We start from the raw sequence: 26,918 nt of genomic DNA on the forward strand, positions 1-26,918 counted from the left end.
TAGTATACAAAAAGGGAACATTTATTGCAGAAGCAGATGTAATCCCCACAGAATTTGCTTGTGTAATGACAATTGTGTTGTCTCTGTGAATTTTGTGTTTACATGATGATGGCACTGAATTTTTAGCCTTTTAAACAACCTGCAATATATAGTTGTATCATAAAACTAGTGGGCTATTATGTTTTATAGGACGTTTTATAATATAAAATCATATCTATAATCTCACTCTTCAGATTGTTCATTTTGTTTCACTCCAATTTTTGATCACTAAACTCTTTGAGAGCCAATACCTAAGTGTCCTAGTGGCCAGGTGGAGAAGGAAAAAACTTGTTAATACAACAGTGACGTGACATTTCTTGTCTATCAGATTGGTGGAACTTTTTTCATTATCATGGTATCCAATATTGGCATTACTGAGGAAAAACATGATTTGGTAGCATGTATTAAGAGCCTTAGAAATGTTCATTCTCTTAGACCCAGTAATATGACTGAGCAGTGTATCTTAAAGACATTAACCAGATCAGTAGAGGTGGAATAGTGAGAGGGTGGAGAGAATTCAGGACCTGCCTGAGGGAAGAGAATGCAGAGGGGCCTAACAAGGCCATTGGGAGTCAGGTTCTGGTTACAGATAATCCAAATCAAAGTTTGTCTTTGACACCCTAAAGGAATGAGACATCAAGAATACCTCCCTGGGGCTGTAAGAAAGCCCTGCTACTTGGAAATTAGAAGTGAAGCAGATAAGAAGCATATCTAAAGGGAGAAAAGAGGTGATCTCTCAATAGGTGGTTGATAGCGGTTTGGGAAACCACCAAGTCAATCAATCAAGGTCACTCTAACCAGAGTGTGCTGTATCCTGGGGGGCGGGGGGCGGGGGCACAGGGGGAGAGGGAGATGTACATGGACAAAAACAGACCAAGTTGCAGACATGAGTGATGTCTAGAACTCTCCTCCAGTAGAGAGAGAGTGCTCTGTACTATCAGGTTCTACTTGGTTGCAGACGTATATCAAACTGGCTATCAGCCAGGTGACCTTGACAATTAAGGTCACCCAACCAGCCTGGCTGTTAGGATTCCCAAGGCAGCCTCCTGATGATCATGTTCTACACTTCCCTGCAGAGGGAGAATACACTGATTGAACTACCTAAATAAGGATTCTGATCCAATTACCAGTTCTCAGTGTACATGAATCACTTATCACAGCAGACCTGAACTGTGGTCACCTCTGACCCCGGGATGACCGGTTAGGGCGGCCTTCACGCTTCCTTTACATCTTGAGAATAGAAAACTCAGCACTGTGCAAGAGCTTGAACTAGAAGTTGGGTGACCAGGTCTGGTTGAGGCTCTGTGCCCTCTAGACTTCAGTTTTCCCATCAATACAAGGAACGTGTGGACATAACTGATAAATTAGACAATTTCACATTCTAACATTCCAGTATCCCGGGAGAACCAGGTCCTGTGCAGAACACTGCCAGGTCAAACTCCCAGGTCCTCCGAGCTCTAGATGTTTTGGGCGACAGGATGGGTTTGAGGCCACCTCGGCCACGCTTGCGAAGCCTCTGGGATACGTGTTTCCAGCAGGAGAGAAGGGAGGGCGAGGAAAGAAAAACGAGGACGCGAATTCTACCCAGACAACTAGAATCCTGGGATAAGGCCAAGAAGCCTCCACAGCTACGTGGACTGGGAGGAACTGCAGGGTGCCACTCAAGAGCTGAAAGCCTGCTAAATGGCTACTCACCAAAGGGGGGGGGGGGGGGCGGGGCGGAATCTGGAAGAGCCAATCATAAACAAGAAATCCAGTTTTGTAGTGAGGTGGCCGAGTTCTGACTGGGGTGACCACCGAGAGAAGGCGGGGTGGGATTGCAGAAAGACCATCCGAAGCCCGATCTCGAAATTTTTGTTCGCAGCCTCTTAGGCCGGGGACAGGGCTGGAATAGCCCCGGTCGGCCTGGACGGGCCTCGCCTTCCAAACGTCTGCGCTGATTGGCGGCGGTGGGATCTCGAGGAGCCAATCAAAAGTCAGGACTCTCGGTCCCGGACGAGGGGCGGACCCAGGAGCTGCGAGTCAGGCGAGACCTCCGAGCTAGAGCGGAGGACTGCGGCTACAGTCCCGGGCTGCTGGAGAGCGGGAGTCACCTCAGGACCTCGGGTCGTTGCGGGTGAGCTGGGTGGGGAAAGCAGAGATGAACCCCAGAACCCGCTGGGAGGCTGGCCCAGAGAGCAGGGAGGCTTGCTGCAAGTCGGGCCAGGACTCATGAGCCTCGGGCTTCTCCCATCTTTGATCCACGTCAGACTCGCTGCGTAGGTGATGCACAAGTCACCTTCCTCCCTGGATCGCACCTGTAACCCAGAAGGGCTGGGTTGAGATCCCAGAATTGGGGCGAAGGACCCGAGAAGCCATCTGGTCCAACTCTGCCAGACCTGTGCGGAGACCCTGACAGAGGGGAGGTACGGCGCCTGGCACTCACGGCCAGGTGTCTGGTGGGAACAATTTCTAGGGCTCAACTGGACCTCACTAAAGTAATAACGCCCTGAACTTGTGTGTCCTCCTTCTCCCTTATTTTCCTGACTCTTCTGCAGCCCGCTCGCCCACCACTCTTTCCCTCTCACCCAGAAGGAAGTCACTCACAGCACCTGTTGTTGTCTTCTGAAAAACTACAGGTTCTCTACAGGGCTTCCCTGGTGGCGCAGTGGTTGAGAGTCCGCCTGCCGATACAGGGAACACGGGTTCGTCCCTCGGTCCGGGAAGATCCCGCATGCCGCGGAGCGGCTGGGCTCGTGAGCCGTGGCCGCTGAGCCTGCGCGTCCGGAGCCTGTGCTCCGCAACGAAAAACTACAGATTCTAATTTCCCTGCCTTTCTGTTTCCTGATTCCCTTCGAGGGTAAACGGCCCCATGAACCTATTGAGTAAAGGCAACCCTCCTTTCATTAGTTCCTCTGATATTTAATAAGAGTCTAGGCTGGGGGTACAGAGGTTTACTGGGTATAATCCTTGCTCTCCAACCTTGGAAGGGCATAGCAGAAAGAATTGCAGGTCAAGAAGGGCAATTTGGAAGACATGCGAAGGTAGAATTTACTAGACTTGGTAACACTTTGTGAGGGAGGGGAATCAAGAATGACTCCTGTTTATTTTCTGGTATACTTTACTCAAAGTGCAGAGTTTAAGGTCCAGCTCCCCTGGTTGTAGGACAAAGGTTTTGAGATTCTGGCATAAGCCCTGGAGTTGGAAAGCATTTGCTTCCTGAGTGATTTCTCAGAAGCCAAGTGAAACACTGTTGGCAGGAAATATAGATCAACTACCGACAGGATTTGAGTTCCCTTCTTTGCCCCCTCCACCCATGCAAAAGACATTTGGTTAAGACAGACATTTCTTAACGTATATTTCTCTGTATTTACTTACTTACAGCAGCTGACTTGATCTGTGTCATTAGTTCCATAATTTGGAGTCTTTGTAGACAAAGAAAAAAAGGCAAATTTAAGCTCAAAAAGAAAGAACTTTAGAAAGAGAATGTTAGCACTAGAAGGGATTTTTAGGGATGATCTAGTCCAACTCCCTTTTAGAGGAGATGTGAATAGTCCAAAATTTCAGACGGTAGGTATAAAATATGTTTTATTTCTCCCAGCAGAGCACCTCTTTTCTTCATTAAAAAAAAAAATTGTGGTAAAATACACTTAACCAGCACAACTTTTTGTTAACACCAGGCTGTCTTTTGATGGCTAGAGCTGCCAACATTGCTTTACATTGCTTTAGAAAACAAGGGCGCTTCATGTTGAGGCTTAACAAACCCCATTCAAGAATGTTACAGAAACATTTTCTAGACTGGAAGGCAGATTGGCCTTCACTAACTGCCTCTAAGCGTCCTTCCAACTTTAAGTATTTATAATTCATATCAAATTCAGAGTTATCCTGACATCTTTAATGCTTTAGGATTTGAAAAATTACTCCAGGATTTTGTCCTGAATTTAAAGCTTTAGTTCATATTACATTCTGAATATGGGCCTTACACCTGTTTATAAATCTCCAGAAGGAATGTTAAAATCCCATGTGAAGTCTTAAGCCCATATACAATGTGACGGGATATATTGGTTCCCAGAAGTTTCAGGTGCAAAGATGGTTTCAAACCCCATGTAGGCTTTGTCACATGTCTTTAGTAAACAAAATCTGAATGACTTAATTTGCTTGTGAAAGCAAATGCACTGGTCAGAAAGCAGACATGAGAAGCAATAGGCAAGAATGCAATAACTATAACAGGTGGTGGAAACCTACAGCGGCACCAGAGGCTATGCAAGTTTAGAGGCAGGAGGAATCACTTAGGAGGATCAGGCAAGGAGGGATGGGGAGGGGACTGGCATTTGGGGTTTATACTCTTATCACTTGAGTCATCAGGCTATAGTCTTGGGGCTGAGTCAGGGAGGGGGTCATATAGGAGAGCCCTAGTGTACCTCCCTGAATTTTATCCCTTTCCCTTCACTGCAATAGTTGGACTTTGTCATAGATCTGAAGTGATTAGACATTAACAGGCATATGCTCTGATTTGGGGAGCTCTGAGAAAGTCCTAAGATCCCACCCCACCATCTGTCCTAGCCAGTCTCTCACAAAGCCTTTTTTTTAAGGTAAAATTTATATTCAGTGAGATTCACAGATCTTACTCTGACCTAAGTTTTAAGCTAAATTTTGACAAATGTTTACACCCATGTAACCAAAGCCTAGTCAAGATACAGAACATTTTCCTCCCAGAAAGTTGTTCCCTCATGCCACCTTCTTGCCAGAAGCAAGAGCTGTTCTGATTTCTAAACAACAAGAACTAGCTGTTTATGAGATTCTTTTTATATAACATTACATCCCTTGAACAGCAATCTAACTTGCACCCTAAAATGCAACCCATCCCCAAGATGTTATTAATTATTTACAATTTACTATGAAGGAAGGGTTGGAATAAAACTATTTTGGGAAAAGGGGGAGATTGCAAAGATCTTAAATATTTGGGTCCTAAAGGATATTCAGAAGCCTTACATTGCCTCCTGTCTCTCTCTCTCTCTCTCTCTAGATATATATACTCAGGAAATATGCCAAGTATGTGCAGCAGAGGGTGGCATTATCAAGGGGAAGAAAACAGTCTCCCCCATCCTATATATCCAACTCATATTTACTAACTCAATTCAAATCCATCTTCTCAAGAATATCCTTAGGCTGTAGTAATTTCTGTCTTCCCTGAATTTCTACCACAGTTTTTGTAGATATTAATTTCATAGGGCATAAACTCAGAAGCACCTTTACTTTTTGTAAGTGACCTTAATTGTTTTTAATTAATTAATTTATTTATTTATGGCTGTGTTGGGTCTTCGTTTCTGTGCGAGGGCTTTCTCTAGTTATGGCAAGCAGGGGCCACTCTTCATCGCGGTGCACGGGCCTCTCACTATCGCGGCCTCTCTTGTTGCAGAGCACAGGCTCCAGACGCGCAGGCTCAGTAGTTGTGGCTCACGGGCCTAGTTGCTCCGCGGCATGTGGGTTCATCCCAGACCAGGGCTCGAACCCGTGTCCCCCGCATTGGCAGGCAGACTCTCAACCACTGCGCCACCGGGGAAGCCTCCTTAATTTTTATTTTAAGCCCCTATTCTGCTTAACAGTAGAAATTTTATTCTTTACAATTTAAGGTAAACTTAGTCACTTCAGTGATAATTCAGTCATTTCAGGTTTATACTCAATTCAGTGTTTTCTTTGGCATTCTATCAGTTTATCACGTACTGCCTTATAACTTGTTTTGAACAGCTTTTATGTTTTTTATTATTTGGGATATCTGTGACCGTGAGTTAACTTTTCAGAGCCCTCTAAGTGCATTTCCTGTCTCCCACAGTGCTTCACGTGATGCTTTGCACATCAGCCCACCCTTCAAAGTATGTGCAATAAGCTAGATGATGACCTTTGTAATTTAACACAGAAAAGTAAGATCACTGTATTTGAATTTATATTTTAAACCAAAACTGATGGTAATATAGTCCAAAGTACATAATTATGGATTAGGAGTCTAGAGAGCTGAGTTCTCACTGTAACTTTATATATAACTTTGGGCAAGACACTAACCTCTCAGGACCTAACTTCCCCCTTTAAATAAAGTTCATGGTACTGGGAGGGGTGGAGGAATTGCTGATACCAAGGTGCTTTCCTGGTCTTCATTCTGTCCCTGGAAACATACCTTTTGCTTGAGAGGTGAGTTTAGAAATCATTTATGGTACAAGGATTTTTATTCACTGCTTTTTTATCTCATACACTCATTTGATTTTTTTAACTTTATGAGTGAAAATTCATAATCAAGAGAAATACAGAATCAGTACTGGGAAACATTATTGGTCTGTCTTAAGAAAAATATTTTAAATAAGTATATTCATTATATGTCCCCTTTCTAGTTTATTTGTTTGGGGCTTTTTTTTTTTCCTTAGAAATAATGTCAAGTGGAGGTGGTCAGCAATCACAGGCTCTTACCAAACCCACTTTCAGTGAGGTACAAGCCTCTGCATTAGTGGAATCGGTATTTGGATTAAAAGTTTCCAAGATCCAGCCACTTCCTAGCTATGATGACCAAAACTTTCATGTATGCATTTTAAGAACCAAAGACACTACAGATGGCCCAAATGAGTATGTCCTCAAAATAAGCAACAGCGAGTCAAGCAAAACTCCAGACCTGATTGAAGTGCAGAGTCACATCATCATATTTCTGAGAGCAGCTGGATTTCCAACGGCCTCCATGTGTCGTACTAAAGGAGACAACTTAACCTCTCTCATATCAGTAGGTACGAGACTACCACTGGTCGTCACCTGTCCATGTGCATTACTGCATTTTGGCTACAAGTAGAAATATCAAGAACAGGTATGTCATTCCAAGTGTAGACAGGGTTACTTTTTCAGCAGTTGGGAGAAGACACAGCATCACCCAAGTAGAGACTGGGGCTGTGATTCAGAAGTGGTTAGAGCCTGGGTCTGGTGTAACTCTTCTGCCTGGGAAGGATCTGATGGATGAACACCTAAAGGGACATGTGGAAACTAAGGGAACTTTTATTTTTAATTAGGAAAATAATTAAATATTTTTATTCATTAGATCAGCTGTATATTTCAGTGCTGTGATCTTGTAGAAAGAACACAGAATCAGCAATTTTAGATCCCAGCTCTGTAATTACTGTACATGTGACCTTGGGTACACAACTTAAATTCTTAAGGAAACCTCATCTGTGAAACTTGGTTCCTCTCAATTCTAAGATGTATCTTTCTTTTTTTCTTAAGATGTATCTAATAGAGTTCTCCAAGCAGCAGTTTGGCCCTAAAGAAGCCTGTGATTCTGAAACACTCATTTCTTTATCATACCTTCCTCGATTTTAAATTTATAAAAAATGTTTTTTAGGCCTTCACTTACCAGAGAAGGTGATTTATGTTTAGAGCTAAGGCCAGCAGACTTGGGGCCACAGTTATGTTAGTATGTAAATGGCTGGTTCCAATGTCCTAATGTCTGTCTGTTGTACCTGCTTGCTTGATCCATTTGGCCCTACTTCACAGAATCCTGCTGACTTGTCCTAGGTTAGCATGTTTTTTCTCTTGTTCTGTATTATTCTTTGCAATAGTAATTGGAAAGGCAGAATAGCTTCTACTCTTTTTTTTTTTTCAAGAATAATTGACAGGATATATACTTCCATCCATCTAGATAGCGACTCTGAAATCAAAAGCTACTTGGTGAGGCTGCTGACTTATCTACCAGGAAGGCCTATAGCTGAGATTCCCATCAGCCCCCAGCTATTATATGAAATTGGAAGAGTAGCTGCCAAATTGGATAAAACACTGGAGGTAAGATCTGGAGTTTTATTTTGCTTATAAGAATTTTTTATTTGTTGGTTTTGATTTATTTTACTTTAAATACACCTAGGGCCAGACTCTCTTTTTATATGGCGCCTCTTAACATGTGTTATGAAGGAAATAGGGTAGTAGATGCATACATTTTATGACAGTAAAAGATTTCTTTTTGCCCAGGTCTGTACTTTACTAGTCTACTAGCAAGATTACCTACATCTTTAGAAATCCATGGTATTCTTTATGCTGCTCACTGAAAACAGTCTGCATTCACAAATTAAAACCTGAAGTTTTCATCCAGATAAGACATAGCCAGACCTCTATATGAAGCAATAGCTGTGTTACAAATAGATTGAAATGACTTGTGTTAAGGATGCTGTGGTCCTATAGAAATAGTACCTTGTTTGACAAATATTTTTCCAGACCTACCGAAACATCTTCATTTAATCAACAAATGTTCACTAAGTACCTCTTCTATGGCAGGCACTGTGGGAAAGGTAAAGATTCCCCTGTCCTAGATGAGTGTGTTCCAGGGGGAAAAATAGACACTTTCTTGAAAAAGTAAACAACAGTTTGTATGAGTAAAACATTTCCAATTACTCACTAAATCTTAGCCAGTCTACCTCTCAAATGTCTCTACAATCCATCTTCTTCTTTCCATTCCTGCCTCGACTATCCCGCCCTGCATTCAGGTGTTTTTCTCCTTCAATGTATTCTTTATACCAGTTCAGAGTTACTTTTTAAAATTACAGATCTGACTATGTCAGTTCTATAGTTAAAACCTTTCGGTGGCCTCTCACTGACTTCAAAGTAAAGGCCGAGGTCCTCAGCGTTTCTTTCAGACGAGGCACTGTGTGGCCTCATCCCTGCCTCTCCCCTGCTCAGTCTCATTGTCCATGTCTCCCCTTTCATGTTTCTCTTACCACCAGAATAGAACTTCCCGTCATTCCCTGAATGTGCCTTTCTGTTTCATGCATCTGCGCCTTTGCATATGCCATCTTCTCAACCAGTAATACATTTTCCCCTGCTCTGAAAAATTCCTACTTATCCTTCAACACACAGCTCAGGCACCACCTCCTCTGTGAAATCTTCCCTGGACCCTTCTTTCTCTTCCCAGGCTGTACGAAGAGGATCACTTCCTTCTCTTTGCTTCATCGGAACTTGTACATCTTGTCAACCCATATGATTCTGTGGGTTGACTGGCCTCTCTGCTCTTCTTGGTGTTAATTGGGGTCACTCATGCAGCTATATTCAGCTGGGAGTTCAGCTGCGGTGCTTCAGATCCTCTCCATGTGTCCTCTTCTCTTCACCTGGTGTCTCATCCTCCAGGATGGCCTTGAGCATCCTCACAACACAGCTGCTGTCTTCCAAGAGAGAGTGCCAAGAGGACAAGCCCCAGTGTACAAATGCTTATCAAGCCTCTGCTTGAATCATGCTAGCTCATATTCCATTGGCCAAAGCATGTGACGTGTCTAATCCCAAAGTCAACCGGGAGAAGCTGCACAAGGGCATGCACACCAGGAGGCATGGTTCATAGGGAGCCATCAGGGTAACAGTCTATCATGTATGGTATTGTAATTTTGTTGCTTGTGCTTCCTGTTACATATGCTACATAAGAAGAAATGACCCTCTTAAGAAATTGGTCTACATCTTAATTACTCGTCTTTTATCCTTCATGTCTAGCAGTGTCAAACACATAGTACGTATTCAAGGAGGGCTTCATAAAAAAAAAATTTTAACTAAAAAAAAAACTTTTGAGCTAGTTCTTAAAAGTTTCAAATCCATCAGTCAGTCAGAGAAAAGGAGGAAGGGTGCTTGCTCAGTGAAAGGAAAGAGCATGAAAAAATCATGGCAGTACAATGACTATGTTCTAGAACCTCTGAATAATTCACTGTGGCTGGAGTATAGGGGTTAAACCTGAGAGAGACAGGGGATAAAGTTGGAAACATAGGGTGGAGTAAGATTATAAAATATGTTATCATATATGACACTAAGGAGTTTGGACTTTGTCTTATTTGCTTGCTCAGTAGGGAGACTTGGAGGGTTTTTTTTTTTTTTTTTTTTTTTTTTTTTTTTTTTTTTTTTTTGCGGTATGTGGGCCTCTCACTGTTGTGGCCTCTCCCGCTGCAGAGCACAGGCTCCGGATGCGCAGGCCCAGCGGCCATGGCTCACAGGCCCAGCCGCTCCGCAGCACGTGGGATCCTCCCGGACCGGTGCACGAACCTGCGTCCCCTGCATTGGCAGGCGGACTCCCAACCACTGCGCCACCAGGGAAGCCCTGGAGGGTTTTTAAACAGGAAAAAAAATTCTAATTTATAGCCCTCTGAGGGCCAATGTGATAGGTAGATTGGCAGAAAGCCAGAATGCAGGCAGGGAATGCATCTAGGAAGCTAATACAGTAATCAGGAAAAAGCTGATTGAGGGCTTGAACCAAGAAAAGGTTCAAGATATATTTAAGAGACAGAGCCAACCAGGGCTTCCCTGGTGGCGCAGTGTTTGAGAGTCCGCCTGCCGATGCAGGGGACACGGGTTCGTGCCCTGGTCCGGGAGGATCCCACATGCCTCGGAGTGGCTGGGCCTGTGAGCCATGGCCGCTGAGCCTGTGCTCCTCAACGGAAGAGGCCACAACAGTGAGAGAGGCCCGCGTACCACAAAAAAAAAAAAAAAATAGAGAGAAAGAGCCAACCAAATTTGGTGACTGATTTAATGTTAAGGGTGTGAGAGAGGAAAGGACTGAGCAGGACATGGACTGTAACCTGGGACTGCTGGGACACAGCTCCATTCTAAAGTAGGCAGGGTTCTCTCTGGTAGCAATCAAGTGGTTGCCTCCACAGCCTAGAACAAAGGACCAGAGGGAGGGGAAAATGTCAGAGATGGGGTCTAGAAAATGTTGAGATCTGTGGAAGCTAAGGTTTCCTGCCGTACAGGAAAGCAGATCATCCTCTACGCATTTCACATGTGCTCCATTAGTACCCGGTGGGATCAGCCTGCCTGCTCCCACTCCCTGATTCCGTCCACAGTTTTTTTTTTCTATCTGGTTGGTGCTTTAGAGAAAAGAGTAAGGTAGAACCTTAAGGAGAGTTAAGTGAGAGATGAGACAGGGCTGAGAACACTTTAACAATAAGCTTTAGGAGATTTTTTTAATTCTCTCTACCTTCAGAGACTTGATATTTATAGTCTTCTGGGAACAAGGGGAAAATTCTTTGGTACTTTATAGTAGAAGTGTATTTCTTGTAGGCAGCATATACATGAGTCCTGCTTTTTTATCCAATATGATAATCTGTGACCTCCAGTTGGGATGTTTAGACCATTTACATTTAATATGATTTTTTATATGGTTAGGTTTAAGCCTATCATCTTGATATTTGTTTTCTGTTTGTCACATCTATTCTTTATTCTCGAATTTGCTTTTTTTTTCTGCCTTCTTTTGGTTCGTGTATTTTTTTATTTCATTTAATCTCCTTTGTTGGCTTATAGCTATAACTCTGTTTATTTTAGTCATTACTTTAGGGTTTATAGAATACATCTTTAACATCACAGTCTATCTTCAAGTTATATCATTTCATGTATGGTATATGCACCTGACATAGTATACTTCTGTTTCTTCCTTCCTGTCCTTATTCTATTGTTGTCATACCTTTTACTTATACATTGTTATTATTTTTGTTTAAACTTTCAATTATCTTCTAAAGAGATTTAATTAGGGAAAAATGATATATTTGACTATATGGTTACCTTTTCCAGTGCTCTTCATACTTTTTGTAGATCCATATTATTTCCTTCTACCTAAAGGACTTCCTTAATATTTCTTGCAGTGTCAGGCTGCTGGTAATGAATTTTTTTCAGCTTTCTTATGTCTTTGTTTCACCTTCCTTTTTTTTTTTTTTTTGGCGGTACTTTGGCCTCTCACTGTTGTGGCCTCTCCAGTTGCTGAGCAAAGGCTCCAGACACGCAGGCTCAGCGGCCATGGCTCACGGGGCCCAGCCGCTCCGCGGCATGTGGGATCTTCCCGGACCGGGGCACGAACCCGTGTCCCCTGCGTCGGCAGGCAGACTCAACCACTGCACCACCAGGGAAGCCCTCACCTTCGTTTTTGAAAGATACTTTCATTGGACATAAACATCTAGGTTGACTGTCTTTTCCAACATGCTTTAAACACATTGCACTACTTTCTTCTCTTGCATTGTTTCTGACAAGAAATCTGCTGTCAGATGGTTCCTCTAAACGTAATATGTCCTCTGTGTGTGTGTGTGTGTGTGTGTGTGTGTGTGTGTCCTTAAGATTTTCTCTATCTCTACTTTTGAGCACTTTGATCATGATGTGTCTTGGTATAGTTTTGGTCATGTTTCTTGTGCTTTGTGTTCATTGAGCTTCCTTGAGTGGATGCAGTTGAAGCAGTTTGGTGCTTTTGTGTCTTGCTTTCAATACTTGCTGGGACCAGGGCTGGGTTTAGTCTAGGGACAATTATTTCCCGCTATTAATGCAAGACCCTTCTGAGTTCTCTACCCAATGTCCCATGAACTATGAGTATGATTGGTGGGAACAGGTGCTATTCCTGACCCTGTGTATCCAAGTACTATTCCCTCTAATCCTTTCAGGTGGTTCTTTCCCCAACATTGAGTAGCTTCCTCATACTCATACACTGATCTGCCAGATTCTCCAGATCTCTAGAGTGCTTTCTCTCTCTGTAGCAACCTGTTTTCTGGTCATCTATCCTGAAAACTCTAGCAGCTTTGGTCTTCCTAGATGCTCTGCTTCCTCAACTCAGAGAGTTCCCTGGGCTCTGCCTGGGTCTCCCCTCCCTGCGCTTCCACCTCTATCAAGGCCAAAATCCGAAACAAACTCACCTCATTTGGTCTCCATCTCTCAGGGATCCCTGTCCTTCATTGCCTGATGTCTAGTAACTTTAAAACTATTGTTTTATATATTTTGTCCAGTGTTGTAACTATTTCAACCAGGAGGGTAAACCCTGTTACTCCCTCTTGGCCAGAAACTGAAATATATATTACACTCGAAATATTTAGTATTTATTTACCTTTTTATCCCCAAATAGAAATAACTCTTTTTTGATTAAAAGCCCTTTCAGTGACTCATTAAAGAAAGTCAGATTAACATACAAAAAAATTTTAAGTTAATAGTAATCCCATCACCCCAAAATGAGTCACTAAACTATACATTCTGTGAGTCCGAGACCACACTATCCCATAGTTAGTGCTCAGTAAATGTTTGCCAATTGAAAGACTTTTCTCTATGTTGACAATAATTACCATTTCACCTTGCACTCTATTTGTTTATTCAATAGATATTTACTGAGGGTTTGGTTAGTAAATGTTTAAGCATTTCTGTCATAATAGTTTTTAATTAATTTGGGGTAAATCCATTTGTGGACATCCATTAAAAACATCAATTTCTGAACATTAATATAATTTGGATTGAAGTAGGCTCTCCTAATTAAGTGTACAGTTAGGAAATTTTCTTCATATATTACTTTTATTTAGAAAGACCTTTGAATGGATTGGAAGGCTCAGGAAAGTCTCTCTACTATCCTCAGAATCAAATCTACAAAATGAGCTGTTGAGATGAGTGTCTGTTACAGAGGACTTCTTTATTACTGATCTTTCCTTCTACACTACCTGTGGCCTTTATTAATATGCCTGTTGCCATTGAGGTTTCAACTTTTGCTGCTAAATTCTGAAATGGAAAATACAGTTCTCAGGGGGAGATAGCACCACATTATTGCCGACAGTGAGTTCTGCTGTGTAGTTAACCACCTGCCACTCTGCTGTGCAACTTAAGTTGTCTCGCAGGGGACAGGGGAGTCCTAGAGGAAACCAAGAGAAGCATTTCCCACTAGGTATTATAATGCATTTTATCATGCTTTATTCCCATTGTTCATCCCCTCACCTAACCTCCCCCCATGGCTTTGCAGGTGGTAAGTTTTTAATTTCTGTATAAGCACTAGGAACCACGGAGTCTGCACAAGATACCACACAGGTGCAGAATTTTAATCCCAGGGGTGTGGCAGAGGCTGTGACTGCTCTGCTGGGGATGTGGCTGGGCCATTGAAGCTTCCAGTGGCTGGGCAGGCCTGGGGGGCCCAGAGTACAAGGAGCCCAGAGTACAACGCAGTTCTGGTTGTTGCCATAACTGAGTGTTCACAAGTGAAGGGACCAACTGATCTGTACTGGAATTTGGTTGCTGCTTGGTTCACAAATGGGCTGGAGGTCAATCTTAGGAGATTCATTTAAGTATAAGAAAGGAGAAAATACAGGGTGGGCTTATGAGTATAAGTGTGGTCAGAGCTTTGTAGCAGAGGAAACAAGGTGCTTGAGAAATGGGAATTGGTGTGAGAGATAGAGTGAGGAAGCTGAAAAGGGGTAGGTTTAGACGGGCTAATAAAGGGTAGTGATTAAACTATCAGAAACTCAGGTTGGTGTGCTAAGGAGCCAAAGGATGGAAAGGCCGGAGAAGTCAGGCACATAAGCTGCAAGGTTCACATTCAACAAACATTTATTGAGAACCTATTATGTATGAAATCTTTATTTCATGTCTTAGCTTATCAACAGATGACCATGAGGTTGGTATTTTTTAAATTTTATTTTATTGAAGTATAGTTGATTTACAATGTGTTAATTTCTGCTGTATAACAAAGTGATTCAGTTATACTTGTGTATATATATTCTTTTTCATATTCTTTTCCATTACGGTTTATTACAGGATATTGAATATAGTTCCCTGTGCTATACAGTGGGAACTTGCTGTTTATCCATCCTATATATAATAGTTTGCAACTGCTAATCCCAAACTCTCAGTCCTTCCCTCCCCCACCTCCTCTTCACCTTGGCAACCACAAGTCTTCCCTCTCTATCTGTGAGTCTGTTAATGTTTTGTAGATAAGTTCACTTTTGTCATATTTTAGATTCCACATGTAAGTAATATCGTATGCTATTTGTCTTTCTCTTTCTGACTTACTTCACTTAGTATGATAATATCTAGGTCCATTCATGTTGCTGCAAATGGCATTATTTCATTCTTTTTATGGCTGAGGAATATTCCATTGTATACATGTATCACATCTTCTTTATCCATTCATCTGTTGATAGACATTTAGGTTGCTTCCTAGGTTGGCTTTAGGTTGCATTTAGGTTGGCTATTGTAAATAGTGCTGCTATGAACACAGGGATGCATGTATCTTTTCAAATTATAGTTTTGTCTGGGTATATGACCCGGAGTGGGATTGCTGGATCATATGGCAACTCTTTAGTTTTTTGAGGAACCTCCATGCTGTTTTCCATAGTGGCTACACCAATTTACATTCCCTGTGAGGTTGGTATTGATACCTGATCTTACTGTTAAGGAAACTAAGATCTGAGATATTAAGTGATAAAACCAGTTGAAACCCAGATCTGTCTGATTCCAAGTCCAGATCCCAAGTATTCTTCCCACTACTCCATACCAGAGTGGGATGCACGGGGTAACAGTGCTACCATTTTAGAAACTGACTCGGAGCCTTCCCTGAACAGATGGTTGCTCTATTGCAAACCCAACAAGAGTGTTATATTTTGCCTTCTTTAAAGATAAAAGTAATATATGCACATGGTAAAAGTATCAGTACTGAAGCAGTACTGAAAGGTGTAAAATGAACCTTTTTTCTCTCTACCATCATTTTCATTATTAGTTCCTTTCCAGTCCTACTCCCCAGAAGTCACAACTCCTAACAGTGCTTTTCAGGGCTTACTGTGTAGAGTATTTTTGTGATCCACAGTGACATTTAACACAGCAGATGGTCAGGAGATTCAAAACCATGTCATGTGAGGAACAACTGAAGGAACTAGAAAGGTTTACTCTACAGAAGAGACTGTGGGGCAGAAGTGCTGTCTTCAAGAGGACAGTCATGTGGGGGAGAACTAATCCTGTTCCCGTGGCCCCAGAGGTCACAGTTGGAACCCATTGCATAGACACTATGGGAGAGGCAGCTTTTAGCTCTGCAAAAGAGAGAACACAGAGCCATCTCAATGAGGGTAAAAAGTACCTCCTGCAGGAAGTATTCAAACAGAGGTTACATGACCACTTAGCAAGGACATGATAATAGTAACAGGAGCATCAGGGGGAGGTTTTCAAACTCCAGGTCATGAGAGTGGGTGTTAAAATCAATTTAGAGGAACATTTTTAAAGAAATAGAATAAAGTGAAAAATCTCAGAATACAGCACATGTAAGGTTGTAAGTATTGTTACAGAAACTTTTTTCCCCTAGGTGTGTGTTACCTGTATACCAGGTTGCAATGTAAAACGTATTTCTTACTGCAAGTCATGGTCAAAAAAATTTGAAAGCTACTCCACTGGGTGGACACCAAGACCCCTTCAGGCACTCACTGTGTGAAAGGGATCTGGACTGGAGTCTGCAGACCCGGGTCCTCCCTCAGCCCCATAGTGGCAACTCATCATCCTTCTCTGAACTTTTCTTCATTTGTGCAATGATGGTCAAAGCCATTTAGAACTTTAGATAGAGTGGTCAACATCTAAAGGCCTTTCCAATTCTAGAATTGTCTATGCTAAGAACATTCATTTATTCAATAGATATTGCTTGAGCAGTGCCTTCTATGTGCCAGGCACTGTTCTAGACGTGGGGATACAGAAGTGAACAAAACAGGCCCAAAACAAGCTCCTGACCCTCATGGAGCTTACGTTCTAGCAAGGATAACAAGGTAAATAAGGGAATCATGGTGACTGTTAGACAGCATTTTGTATCAAGTGCTTACAAAGAAAAAATAAGCAGAGAGGAGGGATATGAAATATTGGAGAAAGGGTTGAAATTTTAGATGGAGTGGTCAGGGAACCCTCCCCCAGAAGGTGATTTCTGAGTAAAGACCTGGTGGAAACGAGGGCATTAGCCATACGGATTCCTGGGGTCCCCAGGAGGAAGAAACAGCAAACATAAAAGGGTGGGAACGTGCCTGGCATGTTCCTTGAACAGCAGGGAGGCCAGTGTCAGTGTGGTTACAAGAGAGTGAAAAAAAGTTGTTGAAGACGAAGTCGAAGAGGGAGCAGGGGGCCCAGCACAGAGTTCTTTAGAGCTGCCTCCATTCCTTTGGTAGGCTGCAGATGGTGGCACCTACCTTTGCCCAGTTGTGAGGATTGGGGAAGATGGGAATGTGTTCTCAAAACTATGAGATCCTCTAGAAATATGATGTTATTACCACTTTGTGGATGAAGGTCAATGGAGCAAGTCAGTGACCATGAGAGAATGCCAGCTCTTTCCCTAAGGCACACCCAGCCCACCCTTTGGAGGGTGCGGACCTCTCCATAGTGGTTGTGCTGTTAAAAGTCTAAGAGTTTCTTTGCTTTTGATTTAGAAATTCCATCACCCAAAGTTAAGTAGTCTTCATCGGGAGAACTTCATCTGGAATCTGAAAAACGTTCCTCTTTTGGAGAAATACCTGTATGCCTTGGGCCAGAATCGGAATCGAGAGATTGTCGAACAGGTTGTTCAGCTGTTCAAGGATGAAGTAATGACCAAATTAAGTCATTTTCGAGAATGTGAGTATCCCCGCATTCAAATCAGTATTTTTCTTGATTTTTAAATTGTCAAATTTCAAGCCATCAGCAAAGTATGGAGGTACAACTTAGCTTTATCAAATCTTAAAACTTTGTCAGATTTGCTCCTGTTGCTTTTAAAGAATAATACTTTCACTTCCCTTAAAATTGCTACATTTGAAGCCCCCTCTAAACTTTACATGATTCTACCTCTCCCCTCCGTACTAAATTTGCATATGTTTTAATATTACTACATATGTATATATTCAGAAATTACCTACAGTAGTATTTTGCATGCTTTCAAACTTTAGATAAATGGCATCACGCTGTATATTATCATTCTACAACCTGCTTTTTTATTCAACATTGTTTTTCAGATTGATCCATTTAATATGTGTAGTTCTAGTTCATTTAGTTGGTTAGCTTTAACTGCTGAATAATATTCCATAGTGTGTGTGTGTGTGTGTGTGTGTGTGTGTGTGTGTGTGTGTTCCACAATTTATTTTAATGTAATTTTTTTGGGTCTATCCTCTTGGTAATGGAATTTTAGTTGGTTCCTTTTTCTTTTTCTGTATAAATGATGCTGCAATGAGCAATCTAGGGCATATCTCCTTATGCACATGCACGACAATTTCTTTAGGGTGTAACAAACCTTCTGACCCAGAATGAAGTACTGGTCAAAGGGCAAGGAACTGAGGGGGCATTTCTAATAAAGCCGAGGATAGGCTTTGAACATCCTCTTTGTCCTCTGCTTTCTGTAATAGTCAGCTCAGGCTGCCATTAAAAAAACACAAATGACTGGGTGGCTTAAACAACAGAAATGTGTTTCTCATAGCTCTGGAGACTAGATGTCTGAGATCAGGGTGCCAGCATGGTCAGGTTCTAGTAAGGACTCTCTTCTCTCTGTGTCCTCCTCACATGGTGGAGAGAGAGCCAGCAAGCTCTCCAGTATCTCTTCTCATGAAGACACTAATCCCATCATGAAGGCCCCACACTCAGGATCTCCCCTAAACCTAATTATTTCCCAAAGGCCTCATCTCCAAATACCATTGCACTGAGGGTTAGGGCTTCAACATAGATTTGCAGGGAACTCGGGGTGGGGGGGTGAGCGGGCACAGTTCAGTCCAATAGCACTTACTTTGTGTAAACACAATGTGGTAAAAAAAAAAAAAAAGAGTTGATTTTTTTCCCCCTCAAACCTGTTTCCCCCTCCCAGTCATCTTCATTCCGTTAAAATAGTATCCACCATTCGCTTAGTTAATCTGACCAAACACCTACAAGTCATCAGCTTGACTTTGTTCTTTCTCCCACACTTCACATCCAGTCAAATTCTATCAGTTCTAACTTCAAAGAATACCCTACTTCTAACCCTGTTCCCCACATTTACTACCACCACTTGGTCCAAAATACCATCATTTCTCAAATGGATTATTGCTGTAGCCTCCTAACTGGTCTCCCTGTCCCGTCTCCCTGCAGTATATATTCACTTGTGTCTTAACCTTTTTTTTTTTCTTAATAGTACTTCTGTAAGATTATCCATGTTGTTGCATGTGGCTATAGCTTATTTTTAACTTTTATCACTGTAGAGTATGTGATTCATAAATATACCACACGTTAGCTATTCTACTTTTCAAAGATATTTGAGTCCTTTCCAGTTTGGGTCTGTTAAGAACAGTGCTCTGTGAATATTCTTGTGTCTCTTGCTATACATGTTCATGAGTTCTTTGAGTATATGACTTCATGAGCTCAGGGGTAGGATTGCTGAATCATAGTTCATGTCCATTTTCAACTTCAGAGATAATGCCAAACAAGGTGGCATTATTAATGCCAAGGTGGTTGTATGACTTTGTACCACTACTAGCAGAGAAAAAAATTTATATTCCTCTACAACCTTGGTACTATCAGACTTTAATTTTTGCAAATCTGATGTGTGTGTAATGGTTGCTTATTGTGGTTTTAATATACATTTCCCAATTATTGGCCATTTGGATATATTCTTTTGTGAAGTGCCTATTCAAGTCTTTTGCCTGTTTTTCTATTGGGATTTTTTTTCTCATTGATTTTAGAAGTTCAAAATATTTTCTGGATACAAGCCCCTGGTTGGTTATATGTGTTACAAATATTTTGTTCCATTCTGTGGCTTGTCTTTTCACTCTCTTCATGATATGTTTTGATGAATAATCCTTAATTTATTGGTTTAAAATATATCAATCTTTTACCTCATGGTAAGTGTTTTCTGAAAAAAATTTTCCCTACCTGTGGTCATGAGATATTACCCTATATTATCTTCCTAAAGTTTTAGTTTTTTGCCTTTCATAATAGGCCTATAATCCATCTGGAATTTATTTTTATATATGGTGTGAATTTTTCTTATGGCTGATAAATTTTCTCACCAACATTTATTGAAACGCCATGTTTTTCCTTTTGTTTTCCAGCACTACCTCTGTTGTAAATCAAATATGTCTTTGGACTCTATTTTACTCTATTGGTCTATTTGTCAGTCTCTGCACCCATACCACACTGTGTATCAGCTAGGCTAGGTCATGCTGCAGTAACAAATAACCCCCAAATTCTTGTGGACTATAATAACAAAGGTTTATTAGTTCCAACTCAAGCTGCAGGTCTATCATGGATTCACTAGGGCTCTGTGTTTTCTCACTTTGGGATTTAGACTGATGGAACTTTCATCAACTGGAATGTTGCTATGGGGAAAGAAAATGTAGTAAATTGTATGCTGGATCTTAAAGCTTCTGCCCTGAAGTGATGTCATTTCTGTTCATATGTAAGTGGCCAAAAAAAGCCGCACGGCCGCATACAACTTTTGGAGAAGCAGGGAATTGCAACCCAGCATGTTCCTAGAAGGAAGATAAGTGGAATATTTTTGAGCATACCTAAAGATTACCATAGTATCTTAATTTCTTTAACTTTTTAAGTCTTCATATCTGGTAGAACATGTCCTCCCACCTTCTTGTTCTTCTATAAGAGGGTCTTGAGTATTTTTGGTCCTTTACATTTCCATATCAGTTTTGGAATCAGCGTGTCATGTTTAAAGACAAATTTTGTTGAGATTTTGGCTAGATTTTGGCTAGAATTGAATCTATATACACATTTGGAGAAAATGGGTATATATATTCCTATTATAAGATCGAGTAAGATAATCCATGAACATTGGTCTACCTCTCCATTGATATAGATCAATAAAAGATATATATGATGAAATTTTTGATTGTCCTTTTACTGTTGACTTCTACTGTAATTGCATTATGGTCAGAGAACGTATTTTGTATCAGTGCTTTCGAGTAGAATTTTCTTCAATGATGGAAATGTTCTGTATTTGTGATGTCTAACACACTAGCTTTTGTGTGGCTACTGAGCACTTGAATGACTGGTGCAACTAAGGAATTGGATTTTTTATTTTATTTAATCTTAATGAATTTAAATGGTAACTTGTGGCAAGTGGCTACTATGTGGGACAGAGCGGCTCTATATGATTTTAGTACTCTGAAATTTGTTAAGATTTACTTTATAATGAAGCATTTGGTAATTTTTAAAAAATGGTCCCTGTGTGCTAAAAAGAATGTATTTAGTAGGTGCTGGGTACAGAGTTATACATATGTCCAGTAGGTCAAATTTGTTAATCATGTTGTTTAAGTTTTCTATACTGTTATCTTTTTGTCTGCTTGTTCTAATAATTATTAAGAAAAGTATATATAAAATCTCCCAGTCTGATTGTGGATTGTCTATTTTTATTTGTATTTCTGTCAAATTTTGCTTTATATATTTCAAGGCAACATGCATATAAAATTTGAATTGTTGTCTTACTAGGAAATTGTATCTTTTATCAATATAAAGTATCCTTCTTCATCTCTGCCATTGTTTTCTGCCTTAATGTCTACTCCATCTGACATTATATAGCTATCCCATCATATTTTTGTTCTCTTGATTTTTTTCTCTTTTCCATTTTTTCTTTTCCTTTTTGCCCTTCTTTTGAGTGAATTGTTTTTGTGCTAATTATTTTTGTCTTTTTTTTCTCTCTCTCTCCCGCAGTTTGAAAATTATATACTCTCTATTCTTTGAATGATTACCTTAGGAATTCTAACATGTGACTTTAACTTATCAAAGTCTGATATTATTCAAGACAATACAAGGACCTTAAAATACTTTCATTCCATTTATCTCTTTCCTGACTCATATGCTGCTGTTTTAGTAAACTTTAATTCTATATTTTCACCACAAAAGACATTATTATTTTTGTTTTAGAGTCTAGTTTATTTAGATTTACTTATATATTCCCTTTTTATCTTCCAGCACCCCAAACCTTCTGTCTGGAGTTATTTTATTCCTGCCTGAAATACAACCTTCTGAATTTCCTTTAATGCAGTTATCTAATGGTGAACTCTCTCTGATTTTGTCTGAAAATGTTTTTTATTTTGTCTTCGTCCCTGAGGAGATTTTCACAGCCTATAGAACTTTAGATTTCATGGGTTTAGAATTTTAGAATTCCCCTGTCTTCTAGCTTCCATTGCTGCTGAGAGGCCAGCTGTCAGTCTGTTGCTTTTGTCTTTTTCTCCTTTGGGATGCTTTTCAGATGTTTTCTTAAAATATTTTTTTTTCTTGATCTACTCAGGTTTCTCAAATCTGTGTGTGTACATGGTCTTTCACCATTTATGGAGAATTCTTGCCTCTGCACCTTTCTCTCTTTCTTCTCCTTTTGAGACTCCAATTAAGCTCATGTTAGACCTTCTCACTGAATCCTCTGTGTATATTACCTTCTCGCACACATGTGTGTGTGTGTGTGTTAACCTTTTTCTCTGCCCGTGCTGCATTTTCAACAATTTTCTAGTTTATTGATTCTCTCTTTAGCTATGTCTAACCTCTTAAACCCAACCATTGTGTTTTTAATTTTTTCATTGTATTTTTCAGTTTTAGAAGTTCTTCTTGATTATTTTTCTAGAGTAACTGCCTTGTGGCCAGAGAACATACTCTATATCAGCACACAGGGAAATAAGGTATCATGAGCAAGAACAAGAAACTGACTATAGACACTGAACCAAAGACTTCAGTAACTCGAATGATCAGGCGTAGAATATAGTCACACAGCAGCCTGGTTTGGCATTTGGTTTTAAGGCTATATTTTTGTCCTTCTGCCTCCTTCGACCTGCAGTAGTCTAAACAGTGGGTTGTAGCAGATTTTGTCATCCTTTTAAGAGTTGGGAAGCCCTCATCACTGCCTCCAGCTTCATGTGGTGAGTCTGTTTCCCAACCAGCAGGTAGCACTTTAAGTTCCTTCTCCCAAAGGGGGAAAGCATACTGCTGATCTGAACACAATAGACAAGCCTGTGGCTTTATTCCTGCTCACTGCACTGCTTGTGCTTGGCATTTCTATTCTGTTTTTAGTGTATAAATCTATCTTGGTTTTGAGGCTGGCTGTATATTTATTGTTTTCTCTTTTTACTTTTATCATTGCTATGTATATTGGGGTTATCAAAGAATGAATTCACTCTGCCATCTGGATCAGAACTCTTTCTTTTCTTTCATTAGTTCTCAAATTCAACAACTTTTGTCATTTTATTCCAAGCATTGAGTAGCTGTATCATTTCTTAATAGGCCATTGGACATGTGAAGAGAAGCAACAAAATGAGAGAGGTTCTTGCATATACAGATTGCATTAGTGAAGTAACATTTCATTGATTCTAAAATGCCATTTGACTGTACAAGATATCCAATTACTTTATGAACCCCTAGAAAGAAAAAATATTGCCAGTAAAACTATGACATGGCATCAATTGTATGATGAACCCCAAAATCAGAAGCATGTAGTTTACAGTAATATTCATTGCTTTTACAGGCCACCAGCTGTGCCATATCACCTAACATGAATTACACAATACTAACTCATATAGAAGAAATCAACATTATATTTAGAAGCTAATATTGTGGACTTTATATCATGTACTTATAAAGTACATGACTAACTGCTTCAGTAGGCGTGGACATCCCCATCTCCTCCTAATCCTCACTCAGAGGTTTATTTATTTATTTATTAAATAAATTTATTTATTTTTGGCTGCGTTGGGTATTCGTTGCTGCACACGGGCTTTCTCTAGTTGCAGCGAGCAGGGGCTACTCATCGTTGCAGTGTGTGGGCTTCTCATTGCGGTGGCTTCTCTTTTTGTGGAGCACGAGCTCTAGGCGTGCAGTCTTCAGTAGTTGTGGCTCGCGAGCTCTAGAGCACAGGCTCAGTAGTTGTGGCACACGGACTTAGCTGCTACGTGGCATGTGGGATCTTCCTGGACCAGGGCTTGAACCTGTGTCCCCTGCATTGGCAGGCGGATTCTTAACCACTGCACCACCAGGGAAGTCCCCTCACTCAGTGGTTTAAATCAGTGCTTCTCAAACTATCCATGGTAAAAGTTTGGGGTTTTCTCCCAACCCACTGCAGCCTGATACATGGCCCTACTATTCAAGATTAGTTCACGGCTCACACCACATATGACTTACCATGCACATTTGACAACACCCAAACTGGCCTATACTGTTAATGAGATAAGGCCCCTGTCATACTCTTTGATGAAAAACCACTATGAAATTATCTAAACAGTCTCAATTTCTGTTTTTATTTGATGCAGACTAATAACAGTTTGTGGGCCAGCACTAGCCACAGGCCCCCCACTTTGAGCGGTACTGTCTTAAAATAACACCACCTATTCCAGTAATCAAAAGACTGGGGACATTCGGAATTACCTTGTCATCAGAAATTTCTTTTAGAAATCCTAGGTTAAAATAAAGGCACATCTGGTTCATTCTAGGACTCTTTGCTTCTTATAATAATATGAATATGCACACACGTAGGTGTGTGTGTGTGTGTGTGTGTGTGTGTGTGTACAGTTCTTTCCCTTTACTTGGCTCATAGCCAAAATCAGATGTTCACAATGACTACAGTCTCCATCTTCTGGCCTTGTATTGATGAGAAACAAAAGCAAAAACCACCACCAAAATTAACTGCTTTTATCCTTTTCAGAGGAAATTATTTTATTTCAAGAAAAAGAGGGATTAGCTCTTTATCTCTGACTGCTTATCAAATTATCTGAATGTCCATACCTGAGGAAGAGAAATGGAAAGAGAATGAACTAGGGTATTGAACAACTGTTTTTACTTGGCTTGATTTTTCTCCTTTCAGGTATCAATCATGGAGATCTTAACGACCATAACATTTTAATAGAGTCCAGCAAGTCAGCCTTTGGAGATGCTGTATATCAAGTGTCTGGGATTTTAGATTTTGATGACATGAGCTATGGCTACTATGTGTTTGAAGTGGCAATCACCATCATGTACATGATGATTGAAAGCAAGACTCCTATACAAGTAGGAGGTCATGTCCTTGCAGGGTTTGAAAGTGTAGTCCCACTGACACCTGTGGAGAGGGGTGCTTTGTTTCTACTTGTTTGCAGTCGTTTTTGTCAGTCACTTGTCTTAGCTGCATACTCTTGCCAGCTATACCCAGAGAACAAAGAGTATCTCATGATTACTGCAAAAACTGGGTGGAAGCACTTACAGCAAATGTTTGACATGGGCCAGAAAGCTGTAGAAGAAATCTGGTTTGAAATTGCCAAGTCCTATGAATCTGGGATCTCCATGTGACCAGATAAAAATGCACACTAACTTGGGTAATTAAAAACCAGTAGGACCAAATCTAATTCCATAAAGGGTTTCCCTGCGTAATTAAAGATGAATTGATGAAACATTGCAATGCACATGAAACCACTAAGGTCTTCTAGCAATTTCATGACCATTTTTTAAACCTAAGGAAGTACTACATGAACAAGCATGTCTTTCTATGGGTCTCACTTGCCTTGTGTATCAAACATGTAGAGTGATATTCTGAATCGGATAATCTCTCAAGGTCTGTTGCAGCCCTGAGATCAATGATTTTTTTAAACTTTGAAAGGAATATATATGTATAGACATATTCACATATTTTAAATAAGTGGATGTAACACACAGACCTAGTTAACGTATCACCAATTCTATGAAGCCTTCTCCCATCTCTTTGTTGTCCAGAATCCCATTGTACCCTGTCTTCTGTATGGCACATCACTTGGTATCATGGATGATGGCTGTGTAGTCATCTAGCCTAAGAGCTATTTGAGGTCAGAAACCATGTAAAACTTTTTTTGTCTTTCATCCCTTTTTACACCTGGTATAGTGCCTTTCCCATGGTCTTTAAAAATATTTACAAAATTAATGTATCCTAGAAGAAAGGCTGGAGAAAATAAGGCACACATAGTGCCTTAGGAGGAAACACAGATGGTATTCATAAGAGGAAGCTTTAACTTGTTTGAGAGAGCAATTGAAACTGTAACTCCAGAGATAGATGCCAGAACTCACTGGAACTGCAAGTAAGCAAATAACACACCCAGGCAAGGCCACTAACTCCTGAAGTACCGAAATAGTTTTCATATCGATACTAAGAAAGACCCTAAGAGGATATTTTAAAATTCTCTGCAATTTATGTTTCTTTTCATATGAATATGTAATATTGAAGAACATAGCTCACATGTACTACTTGACTTTAATCATACCACTGTATTTCCTTCACTGATTTCTCTTCATGTCCCCCTTAGTATGATATAGTAAATAGCTGTTTACTTCTTGTCATTTTAACCCTCCATTCTCTAGAGATGACTCAAGTCTAGAACCCTGGCCATTCAAACACCTTCTCAGTAGTTATCTCTTTCCATATACATGAGAACACATTGATTCTATATCTCTCCATCTAATGACCTACCTATAGAGCTATCTATACTCCCCAAACTAGGTCTCTCTCTGAATTTTCTTGTATCACTCTTGTATCATTCTTATATTCACCTTTAACTTCTCGGCACCTTAATTTCCTTATCTGTAAAGGTGAAGTAGTACCTATCTTATAGTGCCTGTAGTACCTCATAGAGTTAGTTGTGAGGACTTCTTAGAAATGAATGCAAAGTTCTTAGCACAGGGCTTGGCACATAGAAAAGACTTAATAAATACTTACTAAATGAATGAACCAGGTTACCCAAACTCAAAATCTTGGAGAAGTTTTCTTTTTGCCTCTCTCATATTCAATCAGTGATCTGATTCTTAGGAATCAGAATTTTAGATCAGTAAATGATGATCAAATCCCTGTCCTTCCTGCCTTACTGTTTAACAATAAATAATAAAAACAAATATTTATTGAGTACTAAGTATTTAAAAGAAAACTCTCTCTACTCTCACAACACTTCCGACGCTAAACATGTGGAGTTTTCCTGCGCATTAAGCAATCCTGACACCAACTGTTTGGAGCTAGAGCAGACCCCCAGGTTAAGGGCTCAGTCCCACAAAACTGCCTCCACTTCAGATGCCAGCCTCAAGTCCTAGGTTGTACTTCTGACCAACTGGCTGTAAGTTGGGGGTTCCCATGACCCCCTCCTCAGGTTCTATAATTTGCTAGTCCAGCCCAAAGAACTCGGGGAAATGCTTACTTATGTTTATTAGTTTATTTTAAGGGTATAATAATAAATGGACAGAGGAAG

General features: G+C 40.6%; 1 protein-coding gene across 1 annotated transcript; it reads left to right on the forward strand.

The window, feature by feature from the left end:
- Positions 1–1,922: 1,922 nt before the first annotated feature.
- On the forward strand, positions 1,923–26,584 carry HYKK (hydroxylysine kinase). The gene is made up of 5 exons (XM_032624814.1): positions 1,923–2,155; positions 6,435–6,785; positions 7,688–7,827; positions 17,184–17,367; positions 24,545–26,584. Exons 2-5 carry the CDS (start codon positions 6,440–6,442, stop codon positions 25,003–25,005), a joined length of 1,131 nt encoding a protein of 376 aa, XP_032480705.1. The 5' UTR covers positions 1,923–2,155; positions 6,435–6,439; the 3' UTR covers positions 25,006–26,584.
- Positions 26,585–26,918: the final 334 nt, after the last annotated feature.

The sequence above is a fragment of the Phocoena sinus genome, chromosome 2 (assembly GCF_008692025.1).
Source record: "Phocoena sinus isolate mPhoSin1 chromosome 2, mPhoSin1.pri, whole genome shotgun sequence".
Classification (NCBI taxonomy): Eukaryota; Metazoa; Chordata; class Mammalia; order Artiodactyla; family Phocoenidae; genus Phocoena; species Phocoena sinus.

What these genes read in the sequence shown, in the direction of transcription:
- HYKK (XM_032624814.1), top strand. Translation starts at nt 6,440, where the DNA reads ATGTCAAGTGGAGGTGGTCAGCAATCACAGGCTCTTACCAAACCCACT. An exon ending in AATTGGATAAAACACTGGAG is followed by an intron (nt 7,828 to 17,183) that starts GTAAGATCTGGA and finishes CTTTTGATTTAG; the next exon opens with AAATTCCATCACCCAAAGTT. An exon ending in ATTAAGTCATTTTCGAGAAT is followed by an intron (nt 17,368 to 24,544) that starts GTGAGTATCCCC and finishes TTCTCCTTTCAG; the next exon opens with GTATCAATCATGGAGATCTT.